At 33.8% G+C, this 16,160-nt stretch overlaps 3 protein-coding genes across 3 annotated transcripts; all 3 read left to right on the plus strand.

Moving 5' to 3' along the window:
• Positions 1-512: 512 nt before the first annotated feature.
• LOC142974344 (lipopolysaccharide-induced tumor necrosis factor-alpha factor homolog) lies at positions 513-4,009 on the plus strand. Its single transcript, XM_076116612.1, has 3 exons — positions 513-701; positions 2,200-2,443; positions 3,026-4,009. Exons 1-3 carry the CDS (start codon positions 686-688, stop codon positions 3,126-3,128), a joined length of 363 nt encoding a protein of 120 aa, XP_075972727.1. The 5' UTR covers positions 513-685; the 3' UTR covers positions 3,129-4,009.
• Positions 4,010-5,317: 1,308 nt separating this feature from the next.
• Positions 5,318-8,087, plus strand: LOC142974343 (lipopolysaccharide-induced tumor necrosis factor-alpha factor homolog). The gene is made up of 3 exons (XM_076116611.1): positions 5,318-5,477; positions 6,288-6,558; positions 7,072-8,087. The coding sequence occupies exons 2-3, from the start codon at positions 6,293-6,295 to the stop codon at positions 7,172-7,174; spliced, it is 369 nt and encodes a 122-aa protein (XP_075972726.1). The 5' UTR covers positions 5,318-5,477; positions 6,288-6,292; the 3' UTR covers positions 7,175-8,087.
• Positions 8,088-8,563: 476 nt separating this feature from the next.
• LOC142974345 (lipopolysaccharide-induced tumor necrosis factor-alpha factor homolog) lies at positions 8,564-10,126 on the plus strand. Its single transcript, XM_076116614.1, has 3 exons — positions 8,564-8,783; positions 9,300-9,542; positions 9,958-10,126. The coding sequence occupies exons 2-3, from the start codon at positions 9,304-9,306 to the stop codon at positions 10,067-10,069; spliced, it is 351 nt and encodes a 116-aa protein (XP_075972729.1). The 5' UTR covers positions 8,564-8,783; positions 9,300-9,303; the 3' UTR covers positions 10,070-10,126.
• Positions 10,127-16,160: the final 6,034 nt, after the last annotated feature.

The raw sequence follows: 16,160 nt of genomic DNA on the forward strand, positions 1-16,160 counted from the left end.
TATTTATCTTATTATTTATATTATAGGTAACCTAGTGAATTCTAGCACAAGGATAGAAGAGAATAAACTTTTATTGAACGTAACTTTACGATGTATAAGTGAAATAATTGAAACTTTAGAAGTGTTAAGTTAGTGGTATAAGTTTAAAATGGTCTCTAAAACACTTTCGTTAATGTAAGTGATATAGTGCAGAGAACTCTCTGTTGACTGTTCAACCAATCGAACAAAGCAGAATAGCCCTCGCCATTGCGCCCTGCAAAGCAAATTCGTTCAACGTGGACCCGAAAGTAATTTAATATGATCTAACGAAATTATTCAAGTTGTTTTGCGGCAGCTATACTCCGATAAGATGTTTTTTAATGAATTACAGTTTCATAAATTGACAGTAGTGTAGTACATTTGATAGTAAGTCGTTATCTCCTCTGGAAGCCATGGGTTTGTTCTAAAGATTATATAAAACATTGCAGCAATAAAATCATACACATTTTTATGAACGCTTTTACCGAAACATATTCATTCAATACGAACGGAACAGATAAGCATAATCTTTAGCCAGGCGTTATCTGGGGCTGTTTTATCTATATATTCATAGTACGTCAGCAAACCTTTAGTTCGGTTCTCGATCGATAGCAGATACCAGTATACCAGTGATTGTTTAAACATTCAATTTTGTGTTTCTCAAAAAATGGAATTGAACGAACGTGAGTAGCCTTTTAATTGCTTTAAAAATGACGATTATAAATCAAATGTCTATGAAATTTTAGATTTTTATGATTATTTTGTTTACAGCATTGGTGATGTTTTTCCAAGTTAATCTTTTAATTCTTTTCATTATCTATAAACCGAAATATTTTATCAATTTATAGATAACTTTGATTGCAATAGAACAGTGTTCCGTGAACGGATTGACGTGACTTGTGTTTTTTTTAATTATTTGGTATGTAACTTATTATATTGGGAAATATTTATTTATTAGTTTTTGTTATGTATTATTTATAGTGGCTGCTTTAACTTATGGTTTAAACTGAAACTAAAATATTTTCTGAATAAGGAAAATGAATACTGTAATTTCATATTAGAATTTAAACTTAATTTAATAATCGTCAAATAATATGTCTACATCTGTTGAATAAAGTTACTTTTCTGAACATTAATACTTTTCTGAATAAAGAAAATAAGTACTGTAATTTCATATCACAATTTAAATTTAATTTTCATAATCGTCAAATAATATGTCTATCTGTTAAATAAAGTTACTTTTTAAACAATTATATAAATATTTAACCATAAACTAATATTATTTCCTTCTTTTAATTCCTGTTAATATTCTGTTAAAGATATACAACTAAGAATCGGATACAAGCCTCTTAGTTATTTTGATAAAAAAATAAATCTATAACATTTTGCTTGAATTTGTAAAATGGTAAAACCCGGTACAAAACGCTATCTTGTAAAAGATAAACCTACAGCGAAAAATTCTACACTGATAAGTAAACAGTAAACAATTTTGCTTTCAAACTAAAAATGACAATTTTAAATGTCATTATCAAGGTTATTTAAAAGAAAATTAGAATATTAATTATTAATATTTAAATAGCCTGGTTCGGTGGGTCCAAGTGTACAACGGTATATACTGTTACCTATATTAACAGTCACTTTATCTATCAGATAGGTTATCCTGAACTTATCCATAAGTTTTGAAAAGGGCTTTAAGAGCCAGTACATTATTGGAAACATTTGTACAGTGCTTGATAAGGTAAATAAAGTTACGGCAAAGGTATGAAAACCACTGTTTAAATTAATTTGATATCCTATCTGAAAGTTATCCAGAAGTGATGAAATGGGGCCTTAACCTTGTATTGTACAATAATGTGTTAAAATTATGAGATTGAACATAACATCTGTGATTACGGATTTATTTTTAGTATCAAAGAAGTACTTGCCGGTTCTTCCCATTGTATTACGCAATCCGTATCGATCATAGCTTTTTTATCTTGAGGATTACGAATTATCCTTTAATAGTAATTTGTTGGTAAAACTACTTCTAATAATTTACTAATGCGTATTAAACAATGGGCAACAACAACCGACTTTGTTATCGATTGTCCTTAGGAAGTCGTCCCTTCTTTCTTCCAGTCTTAAATAGAGGATATTGTAGTTTGAATATCAATATTAAAATACAAATTTTCTCGATTTCAGCTAAAATGTCGCATCCCCAAGGCAACCCGCCTCCATACACGGCTGGACCTCCGGCCCCTACGCCAGTGATCGTCGGAGTAGCTCCAAGAACCACTACAATAATCCCCGTCGTGGTCGGCCAACAGATGGGCCCACGACCAGCGAATATCGTGTGCAAGTCTTGTAACTACCAAATTGTTACCAGAGTCGAAACCAAAGCTTCGTCTAGGACTCACATCTTCGCTCTTATTCTTTGCTTAATAGGGTAAGTTAATGGTTTTATATGAAGAATGTTAAGCCGCGTACTGACAGACCGAGTAGCCTCGCCAGGCAATATCTGGGTCTCTTTTCTTTCAGATCGTAATGAGCGGGACCGAGCTATTGCCTCGCGAGGCTGCTCAGTCAGTCGCGTACTGACTGACCGAGCAGGCTTTACAGTAACTGTTGATGAATCTAAATATGTGTTTGAGCAGTATGAATAGTAGTGATGAATGTCATTATAATATGACAAGTGTGACGCACTTATAAATTCGGGGGTACTTAGGGGACAGATATCTTGTGAGTTGTGACACGTATCACCAATGACGTTGGGTGAGCTGCGCGATGTGACTAGATAATAATATGTCGAGCAAATATATGTCGCATTGTGTATTTAATGCACTATTGTAAAATAATGTCACAGAGGATCATAACCTGGTTCCTAAGTCAGTTTGTTCATGATAATACCTTCCTCTTTTGACACACATCTAACAGAATTGATAAGTATGTAGGTAAAAAGCGTTTTGTCTTACGAAATCAATGAGGGAAAAAGAGCACATTTTAACTATTATTTGCGTTTATTTTCCAGGTGCTGGCCATGTGTGTGCGTGCCTTACTGCATGGATTCCTGCAACAACGCGGACCACTACTGCCCCAACTGCAGCGCTTACATCGGCAGTTACATCAACTGAATGATTAATATAAGCCTACGTTTCTTCTCTTTCTTATTCTGATCAAATGGATGAACGACTGTTAGCTTGATTAAGAATTTTACGTGCTATCGTATCTAGTAGTTATGTAAAATCTGTTAAGAGTTACAGTTAGTTCTTTTTCTCTTTTCATGCCATTATGCAGAAAATGGTAGCTTCCTCATTGAGAAGAGTGCAGGATAGTACCCTACCCAACATTCTTACGGAAAAATGTGACTCCGGCGTCGTGCACGCATTCATGCGTTAGTTATAAAGACTGTAATTTTCTAGATTAAGCTTGTATTTTCAATAGGAATAATAATTTTTCTGTAATCTATAAGTATAGAAGTTAATGGCACTGATTTTTTTTTTGTTTCCTATTTGGGGGTAAGGTGTTGCCTCCGCTAAGTGAACCAAAAATTTGGTACAGTTGTAACAATATTTTTCAATGCTGCGTTTGATCTTTGAAATTTTACTATTATTTTCTTGTCATAGTTTCACGTGAATTCTATCCTTTACTCTTGTTAATGTTATGATGAAGATGGCTATGAATTGTATTGAGGAATATACAGTTCTTTAGAACAAAGATGTGGTGAATAAAAATAATGTGAAATGAATTTCCATCATTGATTTACAACAATGAGAAAACATATTTAAGTATATCGATAACGTGCTATTTTTTTAAATAACTAGATTGTACTGTATTTATACATTTCTCTTCATTACGTCATCAAATTATCCCATTTTATCTTGTATACATTTCATTATACACAAACGACAAGCCATTATTTCACTAACTTATTCTAAGTAAAATAAGTGTGTGTTTTGTGTATTAAGTATTGCTTTGTGTGGTTTTGTAAATAAACTGTAAATATTAATGTCAATTTTGTTTTATTTATTTTCATTTCGGCAATAAAATAAAATAATTGATTGAAACATAAACGATGACCTGTATTATTAAGCTTTGCCATCAATTTCATATAAATTAATATAAACCAGAAAGGAAGTCAGCTCATCTTTGATTAGTCACTGTTGACGATACTAACAGGTTTAGAAAAAAGTAAAAATCTGCCTCAGCTATCTTTCCGTTATTTTTCTGAGTGCAATTTTTAAAGGCGCCCATAGCCAGTTGCGCTCACCGGTCGGTAAACGATCTGTGGGTTAAGCAAATCTTGGCGCGGTCATTCCATAGATGGGTGACCGCATAGTGGTATTTGAACTGGGCGTCTCCGTTCGGAGGGCACGTTAAAAGTCGGTCCCGGTTGTTGTCAATTAATATAACAGTCGTTAAGCCACGTCAAAGGCCTTCGGGCGGCTTGAACAACTTTGACACTAGGTTGACCACTAACCATACGATAAGAAGAAGACTTGTAATCTTCATGCCTTTTGCATAAAAAGAGTAAAATACATTATCAATTGCTTAGTGGGTTTGTTAGAGACCATCCCTAGTAGCTTAGTTACCTTAATATGCTAACCAGGTACAAAAGTGCATAGAGTTTTTATTTTATTTTTTTAAATTATCCACTTCCTACGGTGTTTGTAAATAGCCTGTTGATCAAATATAGCCTGTTGTATGATTTGTCACCGATTTGCATCATTCACAAGTCACATAAATTTGGCTTGTGTATTACAGGCGACAAATATTGGATAGCCACATCATTGTACACGTTTTTCTTTCCAAAAATTATGATGATTAATACTTTATGTCAATGCAGCGATGTACCTACTGCATATCAGCTATCAGTATGCCGTCTACTGAAATACATAATACTCATGCAGGTTCGGCAGCTTTAAATATATTTGGTCGGGGAAAAAGTCTTTTCGCATTATAGTATGTATGAACTTGTAATAAAATCTTTTCTGTACACAAAAAAGCTCGATATTTGTGTACCACGAGCTCACTGAAAGAAACCTAATGAACCGTGTACTCATTTGTGATTCTTGAAGCCAAAGAGATTTTATTACAAGTTCATACATACCATAATGCGAAAAGACTTTTCCCGACCTAATATATAAATTTTTGCTTAAACCTTTCTACAGAAGTGAAATCAGTGTTGTAAAAAGACATTTATTCTAAGAGCATAACACATGAGTGAGTATTAGCGATATTAAACATCATATCTGAATATTTATCTCAACGATTATCTTTTTATCATTTATTTTATAAAACCAGTGTTTATCACTTCGGATTCCAGTATAATCAGTGACGTTTGGTAGGATAGGTTATAATTTTGTTTATTTTTTTATACTTAATACAAGTGACTTTAAACCAGTCTGTGATAGTGTCATTTGGTTTCTTTCTTGCTCTAAACGGTTTGGTTATTCGATCTGAAAGAGACAAAAAACAATAAGGTAAGTTTTTAATAAGGATTGATGTCTACTTCATATACAAGATAAGGGATTTAGATAACAGTTTAACTTAAGAACTAACTAAACATCGCTGGTAATCGAAGCGATATGTTCGTGTGGGTAAAAGTAATCGCTTAGCTACAACTACATTGAGTCTCATAAAATATGGTGCAAGTCCACGAGATTCACTTACAGTAGCTAGCATAGTTAGTTAGAAAGCAAATTATTGAGGTAAATTTTCACTAGTTCCGTTATTAACAATGAATAAATCATTTGCCTATCATGCTGGAACAATTAGCTGATATTATGATAAAGGTATTTTGTCGCGATAATTAGTAGATACTGACCGATAAAGCATATCCTTTTTTGTCTGTTGTACACCTTTCTTTTGATTCAAAGAGAGTATGAAAGTAGAGAGGTTGTTCGGTATGGTATGGTAGAAAAGCGCGCGTTGTTAACTTGAAGAAAAAAGGAATTTAAATAGGCTTATCTTAAATCATTATTTAGGTGTAGCCATTCAAAAAATGAATAATACGTAGTTATCATATGTTTATACACCAGAGACGTGAGTTTCTACTACACCGACAACCGGCTAGGTGTCAATAAATTTTGTATGAAAACTTAAGCAGCGCCTCTAGCGGGTGCACAACATACTATTTCAGAAATACATTTTAAATGTCAAACTCTTGATACTCGACAGTACCGAATGTAGAGAATCTCCTGCAACTTTTGGGTATAAGAGGCGTGATGTTATTTATGCAAGAATGCTGCCAAAATACACTTAATGTAATAAGTCAAATGTATCAATTTCAGTCACCATGAGTTATCCAACGAGTCCTCCGTCCTACGACGCGATATACACACAAGATCAGTCACAGCCGGTGCAGACTCAACCTCAGGTCGCGGTCCACGTGCCTCAGCCTCAAATGGTCCACGGCAGCGTCGTCATAGTTGGCTCCAATAAAGTCGACATCGCACCTTGCGTCATCGTCTGCCAAAGTTGTAATTATACTGTTTCTACAAGGACTGAAATGAGGCCAACGTTTAGGACGCATGCGTGGGCTGTGTGTTTGTTTGTTTGTGGGTAAGTTACACCATGAATGCCCGGTTTCTGAGTACATTTATCGGTAGTTTATCTATTCAATAGCGTTATTTTATACGCTATCGAATAGATAAACTACCGCTAAATGTACCGCAGAAACCGAGGGGAAGTCTTCTATTGAGTTATTTTAATACAAGCACTTTGCTACTCAGAGATTGCGCTGTATTATTTTTATACCGACAAATCTAATTAATTGATTACTTAACAGTGTTTTGATAAGAACCCTGATAAATCTGTTATCTGACAAGCACAGTTCAGTCTTTGTTTTTACTTCAGAAGGTTTTGTCAATCGTATTTGTATCAAGTTAAACTTTATCTTAGGGCAGAAAATTGCTAGTTTCGTCTGTAGCAAGCTATTACAAACAATAAGACATTTATGAATTACTTTGCCAGCCTTTAATATCAAATTACATCTTCAGTATACTCTAATCTTTAAAACAAAAGATTTCCGTACATTAGATATTGTATGCTCATGCGCTATTTTTCTTCTTCCAGTTTATGGCCGTGCTGTTTCGTCCCCTACTGCATGCCGACCTGCAACAACATAGACCATTACTGCCCGAAGTGTAACGCATACATCGGTTCTTACATGAGTTAAATAAAGAATCTTAACAAACAAGCTTATCTCAATCATATTGTAACGATAAAAGTGTCACGGAGTTATCTAATTCTATAATCGATTGGGTGAACAGTGTGATTTGAGAAAACACGTGTTGGTTTTTGCAAATAATGTATATAAAGTAGGTAATTAAATGGTATTGGAGTAATTTTAAAACATGACAATATTGTTTGTTTTGTTTGTTTGTCTTATAGTTAGTGGCTAACCTAGTGTCAAAATTGTTCAAGCCGCCCGAGAGGCCTTTAACAAGGCTTAACGACTGTTATCTTAGTAGACAACAACCGGGACCGCCTTTATACGAGCCTTCCGAAGCACGGAGATGCCCAGCTCAAATACCACTATGCGGTCACCCATCTATAGAGTGACCGCGCCAAGGGTTACTTAACCCACAGATCGTTTTCCGATCGGTGAGCGCAACTGGCTATGGGCGCAACTGGTTATTATTGTATTTATTGTGTTATAGCTAAAAATATTTATGTGTCTTGAATATTGCTGATGGCTTCTACAAACATGTTTAATTCTTTGATAATAAGATGTTTGTAGTTGAGTAACATGTGCCTAGCAACTGTCAGTTAATATGATTAAGAGGTTTAGGAGAGGTTTGCAGGCAGTCTCAATCACTTGCTCTTCTCTAGTTAATCTTTTGTTTGTCTTGCGACTCTATTGAGACACACAAAGTTATTTGGTGCATTCTTGACATTGAAAAAAATCATCTGAATAATTTAACAAACTAAACCTGCTAATCTGTGTTATGTATCTTGTGCATATAAATTGTAAACAATTGTTTATAAACTATAAAACCCTTTTAGATGAAACCACTGTGAAGTGCATAACTACAACTAGGATTTAAGACCTATGTTTCAGTAAAGAAAATATAAATAACTGAATAACATTTCCTTGGATTTTCATTTTTCCCGACAAAATTGATTCGACGTTGAGTATAATTGATTTATCATTGTTGCTTCCAGTATTTAAACCTAGATGTCGCTAGTGGTATTAATAGAAGATTGTGTTTCAACTTTCTTACTTTTTAAGTGAACTAAACATCGTACAAAAGTAATGTGCGAAAAATAGTAAACCTTAGGTTTAAATCATTTATTACTTTATTTAACATCTTCTGGGCATCAAGTTTGAGACTTAATTAAGCCGAATTAGACTGAACAAGTGACATTTCCAAGGATCAACAAACGTTGTGCCTTTTTCTTTTTAACACTCTATTTTATGTATTAATAATACTAACGTTTATCCTCAACAATATTGATTAAGAAAAGTACACATTATTGGAAATCGTTTATCTATTTTGTAACGTTTATCAAATCACTTGATAATTTATATGGATTATTATATGCAGTCGATTATATACTGTGCTGTGACTCAATTGATATTATTTATCGGTTATTCTTCGTCGTGTTTTTGTTTTGAAAACGTTATAATAACCTCAAATAGTGCCACTATTGTTTTATTAAAGAATTGTAAGAAAGTTGCGTAAAAACTAGCCTTCCTTCATAATTTTACGAATCAATTTTCAATTGTACTAATGTGGTGTTTGTAATTTGAGTTTTCTTGAATCTCAGTGATTATTTTTATGGTAAGTGATTTCGCCTAATGTATGTAACATAGTTTAATGTTTATAGTCCAACAACTTATTCGAGACCCTTGTTTGCAAGGTTCGCGGTTGGCGGAGGCATACCAAATTTAAAATTTAGGACATAAGTTACTCACACGCTTATATATACATTTGCCGGTGACCTGTCTGATACAGTAACTTTATTTTGTTAACACACATAGTGATTAAATTATAATCTAGATAAATCTTCCACGCTAAGGCTATCTACTAAGTTGAATTCAGACTATGTTAGAAAAAGATAGTAAGTTTAATTTGTAAGAGGTACGTTCATTATTTAGTTATTAAAGATTAACGCACAAAGTGATTGATTAATCTAATATCTTTCGAAAAACGGTACCTAAATTCTGAAATTGGTCCCACCTTGTCACATTTTGGAATTACCGGTAAACTTATCTAATCATTATCTCTAATCCTAGTATCTATGTTTTATTTCTCTTCTAATTAAACAATAAAAATTGTGTGTCATACAATTTTCAGCAAAATGAGTCAACCGGTACAGAACGCGAGTCAGGATCAGCAGAGTTTACAAATGGTTGCACTAGATGGCGCGCAACCGACAGTCATACCGCACTTGAGCACTTCAGTTATTATTGGACAACCTATGGGCACTAAACCATCGGTTACGACTTGTAAAACGTGCAAATATGAAATAGTGACCAGGATTGAGAAGAAAGCGACAACGAAGACGCATGTGATTGCTTTTCTTCTGTGTTTGTTCTTGTAAGTTTTTCTTTTACTAATATTCTCTATTGAAAAACAACTGCTGTGAAAAATAGTAGTAGATACAGACTGAAATTTTATATAAGTTACAGCTTTGCTCAAGGGTTTTTGACACAGGTATACCGAATACTGATACTGCATTTTAGAAAAATTGTTGTAGTTTGTAAGAAAACGTCTAGCATTTAATTAATGCAATCGTTCTTTTAGTGCCGATGTCAATACGCTAACCGTGGATAGATTTGCTTATCTTAAGTTAAATTCTGACATATTCTGCATGCCTGATAAGTCTAAATTCAACTAAAGAAGAGCTAATCTATTCATGAGCAGATTATTTATTTATACAGGTTACTACACAAACACACATACTTACTTACTTTTCAAGACAATGTTTTCCGTAATACGTTTTCTTTTTCAGATGCTGGCCCTGCGTCTGTTTACCGTACTGCATGTCTAGTTGCAACAACATTGACCATTACTGTACCAAATGTAACAGCTATATTGGCAGTTATCATCTCTCGTTAACTTAGTTTTATTTTACTTTATTAATATTATTGTAAGTTATTTTTATTCACCAAATATACTTGTCTTTAAGCGTCATTAGACTTATTTCTTTACTCATAACTTTATGTCGTAGGAGTTGAAAAGTTAGTAGTTTCACATGTTAAAAACGTAACTAACATTTGAAATTGGCACAAACCACTTGAGCTACTACTACAGTTTTCAAGGACCGTTCAGTGTAAGTAATCGTATCTTAACTTTGTCAAGGTATTACTACAACTTCTTCTTCTTCTTATCGTATGGTTAGTGGTCAACCTAGTATCAAAGTTGTTCAAACCGCCCGAAGGCCTTTGACGTGTCTTAACGACTGTTATCTTAATCGACAACAACCGGGACCGACTTTTTACGTGCCCTCCGAAGCACGGAGACGCCCAGTTCATATACCACTATGCGGTCACCCATCTATGGAATGACCGCGCCAACGGTTGCTTCACCCACAGATCGTTTACCGACCGGTGAGCAACTACAACAGGGGTATAGAATGTTTATCTTGACTATAATTATCTACTAATTAGTGTACTTACTCGTTATTATCGTTCGTGGCCTTTACAGAAGACCTATAGTGTTCGTGAATCCAGGCCAATTTCACTACATTCATTTCATTCGTCGAGTTCGTCGGCCCGTCCATATGGTTCGTGTACGTCATCATACATTATTCCGTTAAAAACCAAGGCGATATAAAAACAATAAATCAGTTATGAAAATTTTAGTTCAACCCAATTTTCAGTAGCTTTTATTTCGGTTGGAAATACAATTTTCAATTGGAGTTCTGCCAAAGAATTTTCAGTGTTATTGTGTTACTTGAATCAGGCATTCACTCACTGCTTTTCTGAATAACCTGTTTATATTCGCATAATAAAACTACGAGCGCACTGGAAACGTTTTATGTACTGGACATTTATAAACTCTGAAAGCATTGTGAAACAAATGGAAGAAAATTATTGTACCTACAGACCTACGTTATTTTTTATTACAGCACGCCTCTTTTTACAGACAGTAATTTGTATTTGTGTGTATAAAAAATTAAAGATTCGTTACCAAATATCGGCCTACGTTTAGTTGCAAATTTAAAATTTCTTAAGTAAATTTCTAATATTTATTGTAAGCAATATACTAATTTTAATTAAGCAAGTAAAATTAACTATCACGTGATTATTAATTATTTTATTATAACAATATTATGATTTTGAATTTAATAACGCCTGTTAAAAACCTTCCATCAATGCACCAATGTGAGTATTGTTGTTCATTGCAATTAGAAAACTAGGGACATTTTGACAGCAGTATGGATAGCTGTTGTATTATCCGTTAAATAAAATGACAAAAATAAAAAACCACCCGAGAAACTGATTATTCCAAAGCGTAAGTAAGTGTTAATAAAATTCCAACAACTTTATTAAATTCTTAAAACTACCTTTACTAAATATATTGTTATTTTTCCTTTCTCATTGTAACATTACGATAAATTAATATATACATAGGTATAATATTGTATGTTTCTAGTACGACACTAAATAAATAAAGCATCCGAACTTGAGCTTGAAAACAGAAAATTTCATTGTTTTTTTTATGAAACTATATCATAGGCTAATAATTACAATGTCATTGAAATAGGTAAGGGAAAATCCGTATTTAGCAGACACAGGAAAAATGTTTTCTATGAAATGGTATGAATGAATGTTATTGATATGTACAATTAATTGTAAAAAATATTTATTAAATTATATATTATGTGAGGCTTAGTTTACAACAGCCGCACGGATCGATCTCTGAGGTTAAGCTACGCTTGCCGAGGTTGTTCCATGGATGGGTGACCATCTTATACATATCGAGTTTCCCCGTGTTTTGAAAAGCACGTTAAAATGTGGGTTCCGGCTGTCATTTCCAAAGATCTTTGACAGTCGTTAACAGTAGCCGGAAGCTTGAAATTCTGACAACCAGTCCGAAGAAGAGTATCAGCTATTCCCCAAGTAACTGGGTTGTGGAAGTCCGATAGGAAGGCGCTCCTGGAAAAACGTCAAGTGACTGAAAGCCGACTCCAACATAGTTTTAAGAAAGGTTAGTTTGATGTAATAATATGTATTGTGTCATGAATTTAGGCCCAGCAACAATAACAGCTGAAAGAAAGGAATCTAATTACTACCAACGTTCTGTTAATTAACAGGCGTAAATAGATCTATGATTTGTCATTTGTAAGTTACTTGTAGTATTATCACAAAATTTCGAAAAATCTAACAGCTCTTTGCTCAACCCGGATATGGAACTTGTGATCGGAAAGAAATTTAAGTACCTACCGTAAAAACATAATATTGATTTATTTGATAAATAGCGATATTTACATCACAAGATACGATAAAGTAGACAATATAATAGTTTTATGTGAATCTTACTCGCAAACATAAAAATAAGTGACGTGTAAATTAAGTCTGTGAGTGGTCTACGTAATTCCTACAACTTGTTTGTATTGCACAAGATTATTGTGACGACAAAACCCCTAGTTCGTGAAACTCTATGAAATCATCAGTGACTCACAAAATATACATATTTAGAACAAAAATATTTGTAACTAGAAAAGTCATTGTCTGCTGATAAGATTATCTTTAGAATGAATGGAAGCCTGATAAGAAATAAGTAGTTAAATAAAATATATGTCGCAGCAACTTCAATAATTATGTACGTTTTTAAACAACTGGCCGGAAATTGATCGAGATAAAGGGATTGGGTTTATCAAAACAATATAATCACACCGATGGAATAACGAGAGATCCTATCTTTAAAATGCTCTCATGATCAGTCTCTTGTATCGGTAGTCAAAAATATTTAGTACCTAATCGAAGATAGGCTACAAAAAGGATGGTGCTAGAAAGTCAGTTATAGATTATCGTAAATCGTACTCGTGTTATGAATGCAAATGTTTGGATGATGGTTAATCAATCACGCCAAACTACTGCATTTTTTTATTATTTTGATTTGGTTTGATGAAATTACTAGGGTACTTTGATCTCAGGAAATCATTTCGCGCGGTTGAAGTCGCGGGCAGATTAGAAACTAGTATATTGGAAATATAGTGCATTGCAAATCAAATAGCGTTTACTCTGAACAACTTCAGCATTAGAATATCGTAATGAATAAGAATACTTACCGAGGAATTTTAACTAAAACATTTAGTGTTAACTTTAAAACAATGCCATGCGTCCTTTTACGTCATTCATATTCAATTTAATCATCATTAACGTAAGTGTCATGTAGGGATTTCCACTGAGAACTATTATTCTAGTTGCGGTTCTATAAAGTCGTGAAAGATTAAAAACACTAATTCGTTTCATTATGGCGTTTATAATTCGTCATTGTACTCTATACCTAGCTTAATTATTTCTTAATTGGGCTTATCCAATGAATCACTAGCATTTAGGCCTATTTGTCTAATAACGACGATGTAACAGGTGGAGTATTTGTAGAACAAATTGTCACTACATCAAAAAATATGTTGGTGTATCAAAACGCGTACGCGGCAATATGTCACCGTACTAGTAAATAAATTAATTTAATAAAACATTTCGGAGTTGGAAACCAACCCACTACTCCGCATTCAAACCCTGTTCCAACTGAGTCGTAGGAGCAATCCACGACGTATAAATGAGTTTCTTATACAAATACTAACACAATATGGAGACTAATAACTAGTACATATGTTATGAATTGTAAATATATTTCTACTAAACATAATTACAATGATTATTTCAATGAAAGATCTTTTGGTAAGAATACCTACTTTGTTACTTGCAAGCACACTCACGGCTATGTTTACAAATAATTATTATCTGATAGGTATTCCAAATTAATATCCGCGATGCCAAATCCCGATAAATATGATGAACATTCAAGATATGTTTAAGACCAAACACAATGTAGTGATATAAAATAAATTACATTGTTTGTTGTCTATAACCTTGACCGCGCCGAGCGCAGGCGCGGAAGCCTTTTTTAGGTGATGACGTCACGAAGGCCGAGTCTATCGCTGTCATTCAATCTCCAATGCAATTAAGTAATTGGTTTCCATTGTTAATGGGCTATCTATCTAAATACTAGCAATTTACTTATTTACGTGTCTTGGTTTTTCGGTTTTCGTATGGGCTGGGATCAACCTAGTGCCAAAGTCTTTCAAACCGCTAATTGAGGTGGCTGGATCTTAATATTACCGTGGCATATCAAGAGCACTTACAACAGTTTTACTATGCTTATATTAAGTACCTATGATCTATCTATGGAACTCTTTATTTTGCTATCAAATCAAATCTAATAATTTATATTATTTAGGTCAAATGTTGACAATTATGATAGTCGTTACAATAACTGAATCGTCTAAACTACAGCCTTATGAGAAGAGCTAGTAAGAAACTCACGGCCACTCTTTTTTCAACACACTAATCGTTTTCTGATTAGTTAGCACAACTTTCTTTACGCGCAACATATTATGGTCTTTCTTTTTAAAGACTTTTGGACAGTACACAATTTTAGCTGAATGATTGTTGATAACGAATCACAGGTCATTTGAGTACGATGACAGCAGACCTGAATATAGTGTCAAGCAAATAGGTGGCCTATTATTAGTACCAGGTATCGGCCTGCGGAAAAAATAGAATCTGTATAGTGTTATTCAACATTATCTAAAATTGCACTCTCCGACACATTGTTCCTGATAGGAAAATAGTCACAGCTTAGAAATTATTTTCTATTTTGATAAATCTAATACTACCGTCTAGTCCCAGGGGAAGTCACTGAGTGACGTCATACTGCATGAGAAGACTCCATGAAAAATAAGAAATACGACTGAATTATGTTATTTAACACTAGCTCTTGCCCGTGACTTAGGTCCCTAGTCTTAGTCCTATAAACTTTTGTTACAATATGTTGATTTCACGCAAAAATCCCGTTCTCATAGGATTTTCTGGACAAAGCCTACCTATGTCATTTCTCAAAGTATCTTTAGCCAAAATTTCATTCAAATCGCTCCACGGGCTTAGATGTGAATAAGAGACAGGAAGTGTTATTTTCGAATTTATAAAATTAGTAGCCATTATGTAACACTGCACTCTGTCCCATTGTTCCTGATAAAAAATAGACGTAGCTGTGACACAATATTCTATTTTGATATATCCAATAACACGTGGATACGAGACACGATCTACTTCGAGGGTAGGACAATGAGTGACGTCATAGTACATGACAGTCCGCCGTCAGTTTGGGCGGCGTCGCGGCGGCGCCATAACATTGACAGTCATAAAAAAAACTTTATTTCCCCTGTTTATCTTTGTTGCAGGTATATTGATAAATAAATAAAGTTTTAAGGTTACTAGGAGATTGTAAGGTTGAAAAAAAAAGTATAGGTCGTCATAGTTAATCAAACAGTTTGAGGCAGATATCCCAGGAAAATAAAAGAAGGAGATTTAACTAAAATATTATGTTGTTACAATATCTTGGATTCATCTAAAATCATTAACGATAGCATTTATAGCTGTGTGCTTAATAATAAGTAATTGCAATTACTTACTAGTTAATGCATAGGCCATTAAATATTCACTTTAAAAACTCACGGGTATGTGCACTTATACTTAGCAATATTGATGCTAAACCATAACTAAAAATTAAACATTTTATAGGCTAACAATAATTAGTATCTCTGTAAAGCCGGCTTTAGCATTACAAACTACAATCAGTAATGAATGAATATATGAAAGGCGTTTGCAAAAAATATAGACGTTCAAAGACAAAAACCGGTTTGTGCTACGTTGTTTGATCTTTTTGAGGAATGCAGCGGTATGGCAAGTCTTAAAAAGGTCTATAGGAAACCATTGTTTGTTATCCAAGAGTAAAAACCTAACTGTCTAGTAGGCACGTGGTATTTTAGAACCCAAAACTAGTAACCAAAAATGGCCAATATTGTTAGGTAAGAATGTCTATCAATAACAAAGTACTTATTGTACTTATAGAAATTGTAAATATTCAAGTTGCCATACCATAATGTATGGTGTATGTCTGTTTTCTTCATGCCTAAACCAT

This window comes from Anticarsia gemmatalis, chromosome 7 (genome assembly GCF_050436995.1).
Source record: "Anticarsia gemmatalis isolate Benzon Research Colony breed Stoneville strain chromosome 7, ilAntGemm2 primary, whole genome shotgun sequence".
In the NCBI taxonomy this organism is placed as follows: domain Eukaryota; kingdom Metazoa; phylum Arthropoda; class Insecta; order Lepidoptera; family Erebidae; genus Anticarsia; species Anticarsia gemmatalis.

Bases quoted from the DNA above. Each gene is read 5' to 3' on its own strand.
- LOC142974344 (XM_076116612.1), top strand. The intron at 2,444-3,025 runs GTAAGTTAATGG...TTTATTTTCCAG, and splicing joins CTTATTCTTTGCTTAATAGG to GTGCTGGCCATGTGTGTGCG.
- LOC142974343 (XM_076116611.1), top strand. From the start codon at position 6,293: ATGAGTTATCCAACGAGTCCTCCGTCCTACGACGCGATATACACACAA. The intron at 6,559-7,071 runs GTAAGTTACACC...TTCTTCTTCCAG, and splicing joins GTGTGTTTGTTTGTTTGTGG to TTTATGGCCGTGCTGTTTCG.
- LOC142974345 (XM_076116614.1), top strand. From the start codon at position 9,304: ATGAGTCAACCGGTACAGAACGCGAGTCAGGATCAGCAGAGTTTACAA. The intron at 9,543-9,957 runs GTAAGTTTTTCT...TTTCTTTTTCAG, and splicing joins TTTCTTCTGTGTTTGTTCTT to ATGCTGGCCCTGCGTCTGTT.